Genomic DNA, 11,647 nt, shown 5'->3' on the forward strand with positions numbered 1-11,647 from the left:
CGACAGCAGTTGTAGACCCCATCATCTCGAGCCTATCCAAGCATGCGTTGCTGCCCCGTTTTCTAATATGTTTTCCTTCCGTTCTTTTACAGACAAAAATTAGTAACTAGTCTGTCTAGACTATGAGACGACACGTCTCATCCAGGGGCAAAGAGGAAAAGTCAAATCTGTCCACTTTGTTTTTCCAACTGAAGCTCTAGACTTCCTGCAGTGTCCTCAGTCAATCTTATTACGGTTCAGCTAGAGAGGGGCACATTCTCCACCAAACATCGACTCTTATTGTTTACTTTTTTTGGGCGATATCTCACAAAATCGCAACGCTGGTCTTGACTGCTCTCTCCCTGGATGTGTCGATTTGTAAAAAGTCAAGTTCTTGTATTTCTCTTTATGATTAGTCTTGTAATAGCGATTCAAACATACCAAATGACCACACAGCTTTACCTCTGACTTAAGTTCATATTTAGACAATGATAAACAGCCACATCTCATAAAACATACTTTTATTACCACTGTATTTAGTTGCACACACATGAGTAAAAAAATTTTTAATTATCATGGGCCACCAATGGTCAGATAATGCCCACATCTGCTCTAATGTATCTTCAACCCGCTAACGTGTCGATTAACAACAGCCAGTATCAATTCATCTCTAAGTTGAGGAAAGCTTACCTTGGGCCCCACCACTAGCTGCTTCCTGTGTGGATGCCCTTTAAATACACAGATGACTGGACCGACAAAGATTTTTGATAAATCTCAAACTGAAGTTTTAATGTTAAAATGTGAACTGATAACTGCAACTTCTCTGGATACGTCATATAACAGCATAAACATAGGTTGCCAAAATGTAATGTGTCCAACAGCTCGTTAAGCAGCGCACCTGCATAGCAGATGGTTTCATTATCGACTCCCAGTCCCAGATCAAACAGTTTCAGCTGTCCTAGCATGAAGAAGACAATCCCCAAAAAGCAAAATGTTGGATAAATGAAACGGAAACTCGTACTGGAGATCTCTGCCTCTCCCTTCACTCCACCAGGTCAAATCTCAATTAGAAGTTCATTCAAATAATAAAACTGAACCCTAAATAAAGGCGATCACAATCAACTCAGATATTTTATAAACTGACTGGACTTCACATAAAATGCTGTTGAACGCTCGGAGCTCCTTTAGACGTTGGTGTGCACGACGCTTCAGTGAAGTCTTTCTTGTGTGTGAACAAAGACATGCACTTTAAAAACACGTTCTCAATGGAAGAAAAGTTACTTTGTATCAACAATATTTTTTACATCACTCTGTGTGATACAGTTTGTGTGTGTCTGGTGTTATAGCGAATGCTAGTTCAGCGTGTGTACTGATGATTTGTGTGAATTAAATCCGAAACGGTACGTGAAGTAATGATGCCCACGGAAAAGAAACAAATGGTTGCCTCGGTTCACTGGAACAAGCTTCATTCATAAAAATGCGAGCATAATCATCTTCAGTGTGTTTGAGGAGGAAGACCAAAGTGCTTTTAATTTAACTGTATTTGTTTGTCTCTTCTGGTTAAAGAATGTATTTATAGCGTTCTGGTTTTAAGAATATTTCCTTTTTGTTCTTTCATCATTTATTTGTACAGGATGTTTGTTCCTCACCTATTTAGAAAAGGCATGCTCGACTGTTTTTGTTTTTTAGCAACGAGACTTTTGAATCACGTATATGAGAGTGAATCTGAGGAAAGGACTGTGTTATGATGCGGTTTTCCAAAAGTCTAAATATTTACTGTTTTTTCTTGTGAACTGGTCTTTCAATAAGATCTGTTTTTATATGAATAATTAAAAAAAAATGGATGTTAAATCCTTTATTCTTTTGTTAACTGTTTGTGTTATCCTTTTCCTTTAGTTGTTTAAATATTTATAGTTGCACTTGATCAACTGCTTCTTACAGCAAAAATATCTAATCAAACAGATCAGTCATCTCTGAATGTTTCCAGACTCTTAAAGAGATTACAAGGAAAAAAACTGCCTAAGAGTTCAGACGGTGTTGAAGAATAAAGGTGCTCATACCAAATATTCACCTTCAAGCTTGTCAATTCCATTTTTGCCTTAATGTTGCCATGTATGTGTGCACATTTCAAGAAATCACAGCACCCATTTCCTATTTTCCTAACAAAATATAGAGAAATGATGGATCCATCAAGACTTTTGCACTTTTATACTTAAAACGCATTTTAAAACACACATTAAATTTAAAAAATAAGGAAAATTATCAATAAGAAAAGATTTGCAACTGCAGGTTTTCTGTCTGAGCAAGCTGGATAGCATAGTGGTACGACTACACGCCTCTGGAGACAGTGTCTCAAGTTCAATTCCCACATGCTGGCATCTCTATCCAGTAAGGTGTCAGCAAAGCCTGCATCAGGTGATAGGACGTTGTTGAATGCCACTACACAAGGAACCCCAGAGCAGAGGGTTACATGAGCAGTTACTTTATATTGACATGTATGGAATCTTTCATACCCAACACCCAAGTGTGGGTAGAAGAAGGATTGTAAATCATCTACAACCTAATATTTTAAAACTTGGAACTCAGCTGCAGCTTAAGTAAAGTGTTAACTAACACAGAAAACAAGGAGGTTATGTGATGTGATCTCAGTGTTGTGTATATAATAACACTTCCAAGACAAAGTGACTGCTTCAAAAACCTTTTTATTAGAACAATACAGCAGATATAAAGGTCTATTGCAATCAAACACTTCCACCAGAGCGAACTGTGTGCTTCAGACAGTATGCCCTCCCCGAGAGAAATAATTTAATATAAACTAGAGAAAAGAAAAAAAATGGAGATGAAAACAAAAAATTCTTCTTGCGATGCAAAGACGATCGATCAACTTTCATTTTACTTGCACACCTAAAAAGTTTACACATCCCCAGAAACACAAGCTCAGAAGTGTTTTATTGTGCAAGTTGTAAGATTTTGGTATAAACTTGAAAGTTCATCTCGTGTTAATTAATCATGAGCCCTTTAAGTCGGAACGTTTGGAGGGAGGAACGTTTTGGCCCTCGCCAAACCAAACGAAACAACGAAGCAAACGAAAGAAAAACACGTAAAATTAAAGCTTGAAATGCAATAACAGCAGTGAAAAATATGAAAATGCAATCCAAAAAAAAGAAAAGAAAGAAAGAAAATTGTTTTAATTTTAGTTTTAAATATTTGTGGTCTGTGGACATGAAACGAATGATTCCAGTTTTACCTAATTCTGGGGCCGTGTTTACAAAAATATTGTGAAAAGTATCATTTATGCGTTTCAATAAATCATTTAAGGAAATATTAGAAAAAATAAACATATAGTGGTGGAGCAAAAATAAGCTTTAGGTTGAATTCAATCAGAGAAAGAAGATGCTACATATTTAGATAACTCATAAATATATAATCATAGTTTTTGATGTTAAGACGAAATCTGCGTTGCTCGCCGTTTGTAAGGTTTTCACGCCTGTAAGTGACTCCCGTGTCGCCACTGGAGACGGCGTACTATGTTTTGATAGGATTTGGATGTTGTGCCAATAAATTTTCTCTAAAACCTCCCCCACCTCGTGTCCTTACACAAAAAAAAGTTACTTGAAGCGCCTCCCACCGAACACTGGAACAAGTGTAGAATTGACACCTCCCCCCCTCGGCTCTAATTGGTTTACCATCTATCATATTTATTCTTGCCATCATTTTTTGTCATTTTTTAAATATATATTTCTTACAAATCTATAACCCAAAGTTTAGAAATCTTATTTACATGGAAAAGTTGTTATTTTTGTTTGGTTTTTGTTGTTTTTTAAATTTTAAAAGCGACTATTAACCCTTTTGTCCGCATTTGCAAAGCTTCACAATGAGAGAAAGAATCAATTTTGCACTCAATTCTTCTTTTCCCCCCCATACTTTCATTTGTTTGCATCCTCTAAAGAGGCAACTTGGAAAACAGCATTCAGCAAAAAAGAAAAAAAAAAAGTAGTAAAAAAAAAAAACCAAAACAAAAAAAAATGTTTGGTTTTTTTTTTCCTTTTTAAAGCATGAATCACACTTCTGCTGGAAACCAAACCATTAATCCAAGAAGAGAACGTAGGGAGGTTTGAATGTCTGGTATCCTCCCGGACAAAAGGATTACTTCCTGGAAAGAGTCTCAGAAACTGCTTTTATAAAACACGCTGTCACAGAAGTGGTTTTATAGTCAAAGCAAACGGAGCCAGAGGAAATGGGGACAGACAGGCAGACAGAGTTGGATTTAATCGCGTCCTATGAGAAGGACAAGCCACTTCGGTCTTCAGTTTGGGGGTGAAGTGAGTGTGTATGTGTCTGTTCGTGTATATCTGTGGATATAAGAACCGGTGCCTGACACAGTAAATGATGAAAAGGTCAGTGTATGTTTGTACGTGTGTTAGAGATTGCCATCCTCAGTGCAGCCTCCTCCTGCCGTGAAGCGAAACTCCTGCAGGTTGGAGACGCCGTGGAAGTGAACGAAAGCCCCGGCGACCACCAAGATGTGGAACAACTGATGGGAGTGAAACTGCGGAGGGAACAGCAGGACATAAGAATCACGGTGAAGAGTTTCTAATCCAAGCATGTTTCCTTACCGGCGACAGACACTCACCCAGATGTCACACTTGCCGGGGAAGAACCTCTCGGGGATTCGGGCGGCGTACAGACAGGCTCCGGTGATGTAGAGCGTGGCCATGAGGAACAGCCAGCCCATCTGGCCAATGGTGGTCGCCTTGATCAGACCCTCACTGATGACAAAGTGCAGGGTGGGCACCACGCCACTCAGACCAAGGCCCACAAACACGCCTGAACAAAGAATGGACACAAAGTGAATACACGAGGGAGCAGATATAGCAAGGGCCGCTTTAAGAACATCGACTGTCAACCAACTTAAACCTGTAATAACAGATTTTTTGACTCATGGATTATTAGATTAGACAACCAAGCAAGTAACACCAATCTTAATTTTTTACTGAAAAGATTTTAACCGGTGTTGAGTTTGATCTCTATGGGTAATCCAGCTTCCTTCCACAGACGTTCTTAGCTACAACAGCCGCCATAGACTCCAGCTGCCCCTTATTTTAAATTAAAATGCTTTTATATATTTTTAAATATTTTTACACCAAATCAATCAGGGTTAAGTTGAGGCAAAACTTAGTGCCACACCTTAGCAGCGAAATATGCAGTTTATGGACCAAATATGGTGTCTTCTATTGTAAATAACAGGCCTGAAGCCACATGACCACAAACCCAACCCATCCTCACTTATCCCAATCTACCTGCTCTGACTCCTCTGTACTGCGGAGTAGCAAAGAAGTCGCACTGTGATACGATGATGGCAGCCAGTCCTAGTACACAGACCACTATCAGGTAGATGAAGCAGGGCTGAGGGGAGCAGTAGAAGGAATAATACAACCAGGGGACGAAGGAGCCCATGATCAGGAAGGCGATCCCACTGTAGTCCAACCTGGAGACACAACAACATCGTGAGCTTACTCCTGAAGAAAAGACGCCCCCAATACAGCATGAAGACTGAGACATTTCTTACTTGGAGAAGACTCTGGACACGCCCTCAGAGTGGCAGTAGACTGTGTGGAAGAGCCAGGAGAATGAAAGGCAGAGGATGGCTCCCAGGAAAAACATCCCGATCACCACCTTCTCTTGGACCGGAGCCACAAAAGACATGTTGGGTCTGAACATGTACATCAGGCCCAGACAGAGGAAAAACAAACAGCCTGCAGAGAGATGAGATGACAGGGTAAGATGGATATCAGTGATATTAAAATGAAAAAGTATCAGGACTCACAATTTCTCCACTACAATGACGCCGAGGTGCACACTCTCACACGCCACAAGGTGGCAGCAGAGAGAAGAACAAAACTTGTTTATAGAGGTGTAGAAGGAAGGATAAATAAAGAGTTTTAAAAACCTGGGATCAACTACAACTCTTCCACTCAAGCAGGAAAATAACACACTGGATTTCCTGGACCCGTCTACTGACGGCAGCCGCTTGGCTTTCGACACGCACGTTTTTATGCAACGTAACAAGTTAGCAGGTTTGCACAAGGTTCTCTGTTACCTAATGAAGTCTGGATAAATATGCAGATTAGCTGAAGAATAAAATAAGGAGTGGAGTAATACATTTCAGAAATACACACAGGAAAAAACAATCCCACTCCTGTAATTCCCAGCCGTTAACCCTAATCCTGTTCTCGTGGTGTGTGTACATGTGTGCGTGTGTTCATGTGTGTTCATGTGTGTGCTCCAGTACATCTGCCATCTCATCATGCCTCAACATTTTTGCAGAGACAATTTAAGATTAGGATTAAAGGTTAAAATGAAGAATACCGAAAGTTAAAGATGCACAAAACTATTGAGTTTTAGAAAACTCTCTCAGTGTGTGTGTGTGTGTGTGTGTGTGTGTGTGTGTGTGTGTGTGTGTGTGTGTGTGTGTGTGTGCGTGCGTCTGTCTTACCTAGCAGGTGTGTCCAGATGTTTCCCGTCTCTGTGTGGATTCTAAAGATGCTCTTGAAGCAGGCGCGAAACGAAGGCATGGGAGGCCTGTGGCCGTGAAGCAGGAAGTCGTTGTCCTTCAGCCAATCGGGGAGTACATCGTGAGGAATGACGCGCCACCGACCCTCCCACATCTGATTGGTTAATAAGGGAGAAAGAGGAAACATCTACATCATGATCTGGTATGAATGGAAAACTGCTGCAGTTTACTGGACTGGAGTGCAGATCAGGAGTGTCAAATGACAACTATTATGTAAATAAATATACTGACTCCACCAATTTACATACAGCTATTTTTAGTTACAGGACACTCGTCCAGGCTGTGCTGTTTCAAAAGCACACACTCTAATTCTTATAGTCGCGTGATTATTTTTATTTCGACACAGTGACTGTTTGCATCTGTATGTATCAAGAACCACATCTGAAGAGCTTCCTGCGGGGTAACAGTGCTGGCCTTTTTTAGCTTTATGCTCTTAAACTGCACTTTAAAATTACTGAACTCTTTTTTTTAACTCTCCGTCTTTTGAAACACATTCTGTATAAGCGATAAAAAAAATTAAAAAAAACTAAGCAAACACAGAACTCTACCGTAGCTGTTTTTATGGGTTTATTGCTGTCGTTTACTATGTGGCTTTATTGAGTGTTGTTATAAAAACCTCCTCAGTAAAGCAAACATACCCCAAGGGAGGAGTACCTAATTTAGTGGGCGGTGGAATTAAAAGGTGGAGCGCTCCCCAACAATCTTTTCAGATAAGTTAAGACGAGTTAAGACGAAGGTCTGAAGTGTGTTTGTGAGTGTGGGGGGGTTGGGTTGTTTTTTTTTGTTTTGTTTTTTGCACCTTGTGTACAAACTCCTCCATCCTCTCCATGGCGTGGTGTGCTTGCAGGAGTGGAGTCATTCCCATGAAGCCTTCATCACCGTTCCTCTCATCCTCCTCCTCCTCCTCCGTTTCCTCCTCTTTTCTTCCTCTGTCATCCTCTTCGCTTACCCTTTTCTTGTCGTCGCACTCTGGGACGCTCTGCAAAGAAACACACACACACACACACACACACACTTAGTCGAAGAGGACCAGCTGTTTTCTGACACCTTTACCATGAACCTGCTCTGGCTGCACGCTACCCAGTTCAAACATGTGGGAGCTATCATCGATCTAAGCTTGTGCAATCCTCCTCTCACATGCAAATTACATTCAACATGAGTGACAAGACTCATCATAGATCCTTTCTTAAACCTACTGCTGACCAGTGACTGGAAGAGCACACACTGTACAATGTGATCATACACTGAGGATATTTAAGACCACTTTCATCTGAAGCCAACTGTAGTTAATTAGAGTGTTTGTTTTTTTACCAGTGAACAGCTTTTTAATTAAATATTTTAAGTTTCTTATTTTCTAAAAGTTGTAACTCTCCTTTAGTTGTCTTGTTCAAATCGTATATACATGAGTGGCTTCATGTGCAACACTTCAGTCAATGTCAAACTCATAACTGTGTTTAAATGTGCTATGTTAAATTTAAAAAAAACCTTTTTTTTATATAGCACCTTTTGTGCAAGTATTGCAGTTCAAGGTATATAATTATTAATATATAATAAAATATTGTAGTGGTAAGTAAAAAAGTCCAGATGAATAAACCAGCAATAAAAGCTAATATTAGTTCAAACAAAGTAAATAAAAACAGGGTTTCGACACTTCCAGCTGCTGTCAGACTCAAACAGCTGAAAGCCTCCTTGCAGATTTGTGCCCGTGCAGCTGAGGCGCCGCGCTGATTCATACGCTGTCAGCACGCGAGACAAGTCTACTGAAGCAAGACGATGAAGTGTTTAAAAATAAGCCAAAATGTAAAATAAACTGACCTCCCTTTAATCTACTTCACTATTCAAACCAGGAAACATAACAACTTATTTACATTCATAAATTTACAACTCGAGAATTTAGCTCCATCGTTTTTCTTTTCGTTCTACCTTTAACGCTGTTACTGACAACTCCTCAGACAGTCCGTGCAAAGCTTTTAAACTGTCCCATATCCCAGCATGTGGTGCACAAAAACTATAAGAGAATACGCGCATGTAAAAATACACATTTTATCATCCCTATCTGACTGCATACACAAACAAATCAGATTAACAAAACTGTAAAAGGAAGAAAATTAAAGCTATTGTGTAAAGAAAACAAAGCCATTTTATTATTAAATCGCTGCAGTCCCTGTTTGTCTGAGCTATCATTTATAAATAGAGGCTTAAACAGACAGTGTGAATTCAATCCAACACAATAGCTGTCACCGCTGGGTAGTCTGTGGCAGAATTAATATGGCTAGCGCTTTGTGATAAATACACAGTCATTCATCATTACTGACACGCAAACAAACAGTCGCACACAGTTAAGCGCTCGCCGACACACCGATGATGTGTGCGGTTTCAGGTGGGAAAGCTGATAAGTATTAAGGCCACACATGCATCAAAACACATACACTGATGATTATTGTTATTTTTTATTCCTCTTAACAAGCCACAGATTTATTTATGTTTAATAGGAGATGATTAGAAATGGCATCCCTCTTGTTCTTTTTAATACTCCAGATGAGCAGGAAAAGGCCAAGTGAGGAAATTAGGGGAAAAGTGGCAAGACAGAGAGAGACACGAGAACAAGTGGGTTGCAGAAAGAGGGAGAATGAGAGTCCTGTTTTATATATAATGCATGACTAACCCTGTTTTTAAAGACCCACCAGCAAAATACACTGCAACAGCAAGGTCTCTGCTCGTGCACGTGTGCCTACTGACCATGACATGCCGTTTAGGAACTGAAAGTGAACGTCTCCGAAGTTAATTTTTCCTTGAATCTGTGTGCACACAGTGTTTAACCACACATGAGAACAAATCAGAGGCCGCAAAAAATGCAAGGAAGGGACAAAAGCTTCCATCACACTTGAGGGCAATATTTTCATGAATCTGGTGTTTCGCCTAACGTTGATTCTCGGTGTACTTATGTGCAAAGGACCTAGTGCACTATGTCAGCAGAGGGTATCTGGGTGACTGCCAAACAATCACGTGTGCCCTCCGGTCTTTGCATCTCTCATGGATAACCTCTCATGTGTGTCCATGCATGCAAGTAATACAGGTGTGGCCTTAACTTCAGGTGCTGCCGGTCTGGTTGTGGATTGTGAGATTCTTGAGTAACTCTGTGTGTGCACACGTGTCTGTGCACAGCAGGAACAACAGCATGTCCTCTAAGGTCAGGATTATGCTCTGTTGCAGATGCACAGACGGACGAGTAGCTGTTCTTGCGATATTATATCCTCGTCGGCTTTTGAGACACGTGTGGTGCTCTTCGCTGATGTAGAAAGTGTATGACACATAAGCAGCACAGCATCTACTGCAGTTATCAATACAACTACTGTCATCTCACGACCAGACTAAAATCCCCGATTAGTTTTGGATGCAAAGCGCACAGTTTATTTATAATTTATCCTAGCAACAAGCTACTCGCCTAACCTGTCTTGCTGTAATTTGAATCCACGTGAATATCAGAATAAAATTATGCTAACATCATGTGAAAACAAGACTGAATCTTGTGACTGAGTTTTATCAACAAAACTTCACCAAACAATCTATATGTACGACAACGCTGAAGCCCTGAAGTAACGCCTGCACATAACACCGTGGGACATAATCTGTTAGTGTGTTTGTCAGAAAAATAGTGATTTAGTACAATTGACCTCATTTTTAACACTTTTTTAAAAAAAATAAACCAAAATTAGCCTCTTCAAAAATAATCAGAAATGAAAACTGCAAGTTGCAGACCAAGTATGTTAAGACATTAGCAGGTAAAAAGTTCTATGATGTGCATGAGTGGAATAGTATTCAAGTATATGGCCACCAGCTAAAAATAATAGGACAAGTCACAGTCACATACTTGCTTTATAAAACATGCATTGTTCACCTAGTCACACCCATTAATACAAGCACTTTTTCTATGCTAGTGCTTTCTATCCAACATCCACACATTCACACTTCGATGGATGCATTAGAGCAACTTGGGTTACTATCTTGCCCAAGGATATTCTGCATACAGACTGGAGCAGCCAGAGATCAAACCACGAACCTTCCGATTAGTAGACAACCTGCTCTCCTGCTCTGAGCTACAGTATGCTAGCTTAGTAAACTTTTTTCCCCCTACACAAAAGGTTTGATTACAAATAATAAATGACTGAAAAGGCCGTTTCTGTTACCTGGTGTGAAGCTGACATTTTGGAGGCTGTTTTCACACGACCGTAGAGATGTTGTTATTAAAATCTGCAAAAACAGCTGTTAAATCCTGCCAGAGTGCTTTCCTGCTCTGATCGTGAGAAGCGGGTTTAATATGGGTATTCTGTAGCTGGTAGTTAGCAGCTTTCGTCTTTCTCTGCCACGTAAAAGCTGATGAAAGAGGCTGATTGCAAAGAGGAAGCTATGGGTGTCTGCGCATATTCTCAGGAAGAAAAATACAGAGAAACTGAAAATGACCGACTGCCAGTGATGCAGGCACAGAAACTTTTTTTTGCTTTTCTTGTGAAACATCAGTTCATTTGAAATCAGCCACAGTGCTGAGGTTTAGCAGCAAGCGACGCAAATAGCCGAGCTGCCAGCTGCTCAGCTGAAGCTGCCGTAATCAGACCTAAAAACTGAGAGGACAGGAGGAGGTCTGTCACAGCGAAGCAGGACAGTTTTCCTGGAACTCTGGGCTACCCCTCACACACTTGTGCTTACATTCAGAGATAAACACGCCTGTGAAAAAGCCTGAACATGTGACTCAGCTGCATGGTTGTCAACAAGGTATTATGGCAGAGGTTACAGAGTCAGATTTCGCTCTGTATAGGAGAGAGTGCATGTCTACTGATATGATCCCATCTATCCAAAAACCATTCATTCTTATCTCGGTGAGGTCACCATGCACCAGCTCATCGTGTATGAGTAACAACGCAGTCCGGAGGTCAGCGAGGCCCAGATCGTTGCTCGTCTGGCACAGTCACGTGTATTTTGTGTAAACGTGTCACAGTTGGTGTCATGTATAAGCTGAACACTTCTCTTCTCCATTTTTTGGGGGGTGGAAAACAAATTCCCGAAGGACAGTTGGGAGCTTCTTCCCAAACACTGAAT

General features: G+C 40.5%; 1 protein-coding gene across 1 annotated transcript in view; it reads right to left on the reverse strand.

Annotated features, from left to right (window-relative positions):
• Positions 1-2,670: 2,670 nt before the first annotated feature.
• The window catches only part of adipor2 (adiponectin receptor 2), a 27,530-nt gene continuing 18,553 nt past the window's right edge, over positions 2,671-11,647 (reverse strand). The window contains exons 3-8 of the mRNA XM_005725290.2: positions 7,353-7,532; positions 6,476-6,647; positions 5,549-5,735; positions 5,280-5,467; positions 4,613-4,806; positions 2,671-4,528 (exon numbers count right to left, since the gene is read on the reverse strand). Coding sequence (XP_005725347.1) covers positions 4,400-4,528; positions 4,613-4,806; positions 5,280-5,467; positions 5,549-5,735; positions 6,476-6,647; positions 7,353-7,532 — 1,050 coding nt within the window. The 3' untranslated portion in view covers positions 2,671-4,399. The remainder of the gene's footprint in view (positions 4,529-4,612; positions 4,807-5,279; positions 5,468-5,548; positions 5,736-6,475; positions 6,648-7,352; positions 7,533-11,647) is intronic.

This window comes from Pundamilia nyererei, unplaced genomic scaffold (assembly GCF_000239375.1).
Source record: "Pundamilia nyererei isolate P.nyererei 1_Seehausen unplaced genomic scaffold, PunNye1.0 scaffold00014, whole genome shotgun sequence".
In the NCBI taxonomy this organism is placed as follows: Eukaryota; Metazoa; Chordata; class Actinopteri; order Cichliformes; family Cichlidae; genus Pundamilia; species Pundamilia nyererei.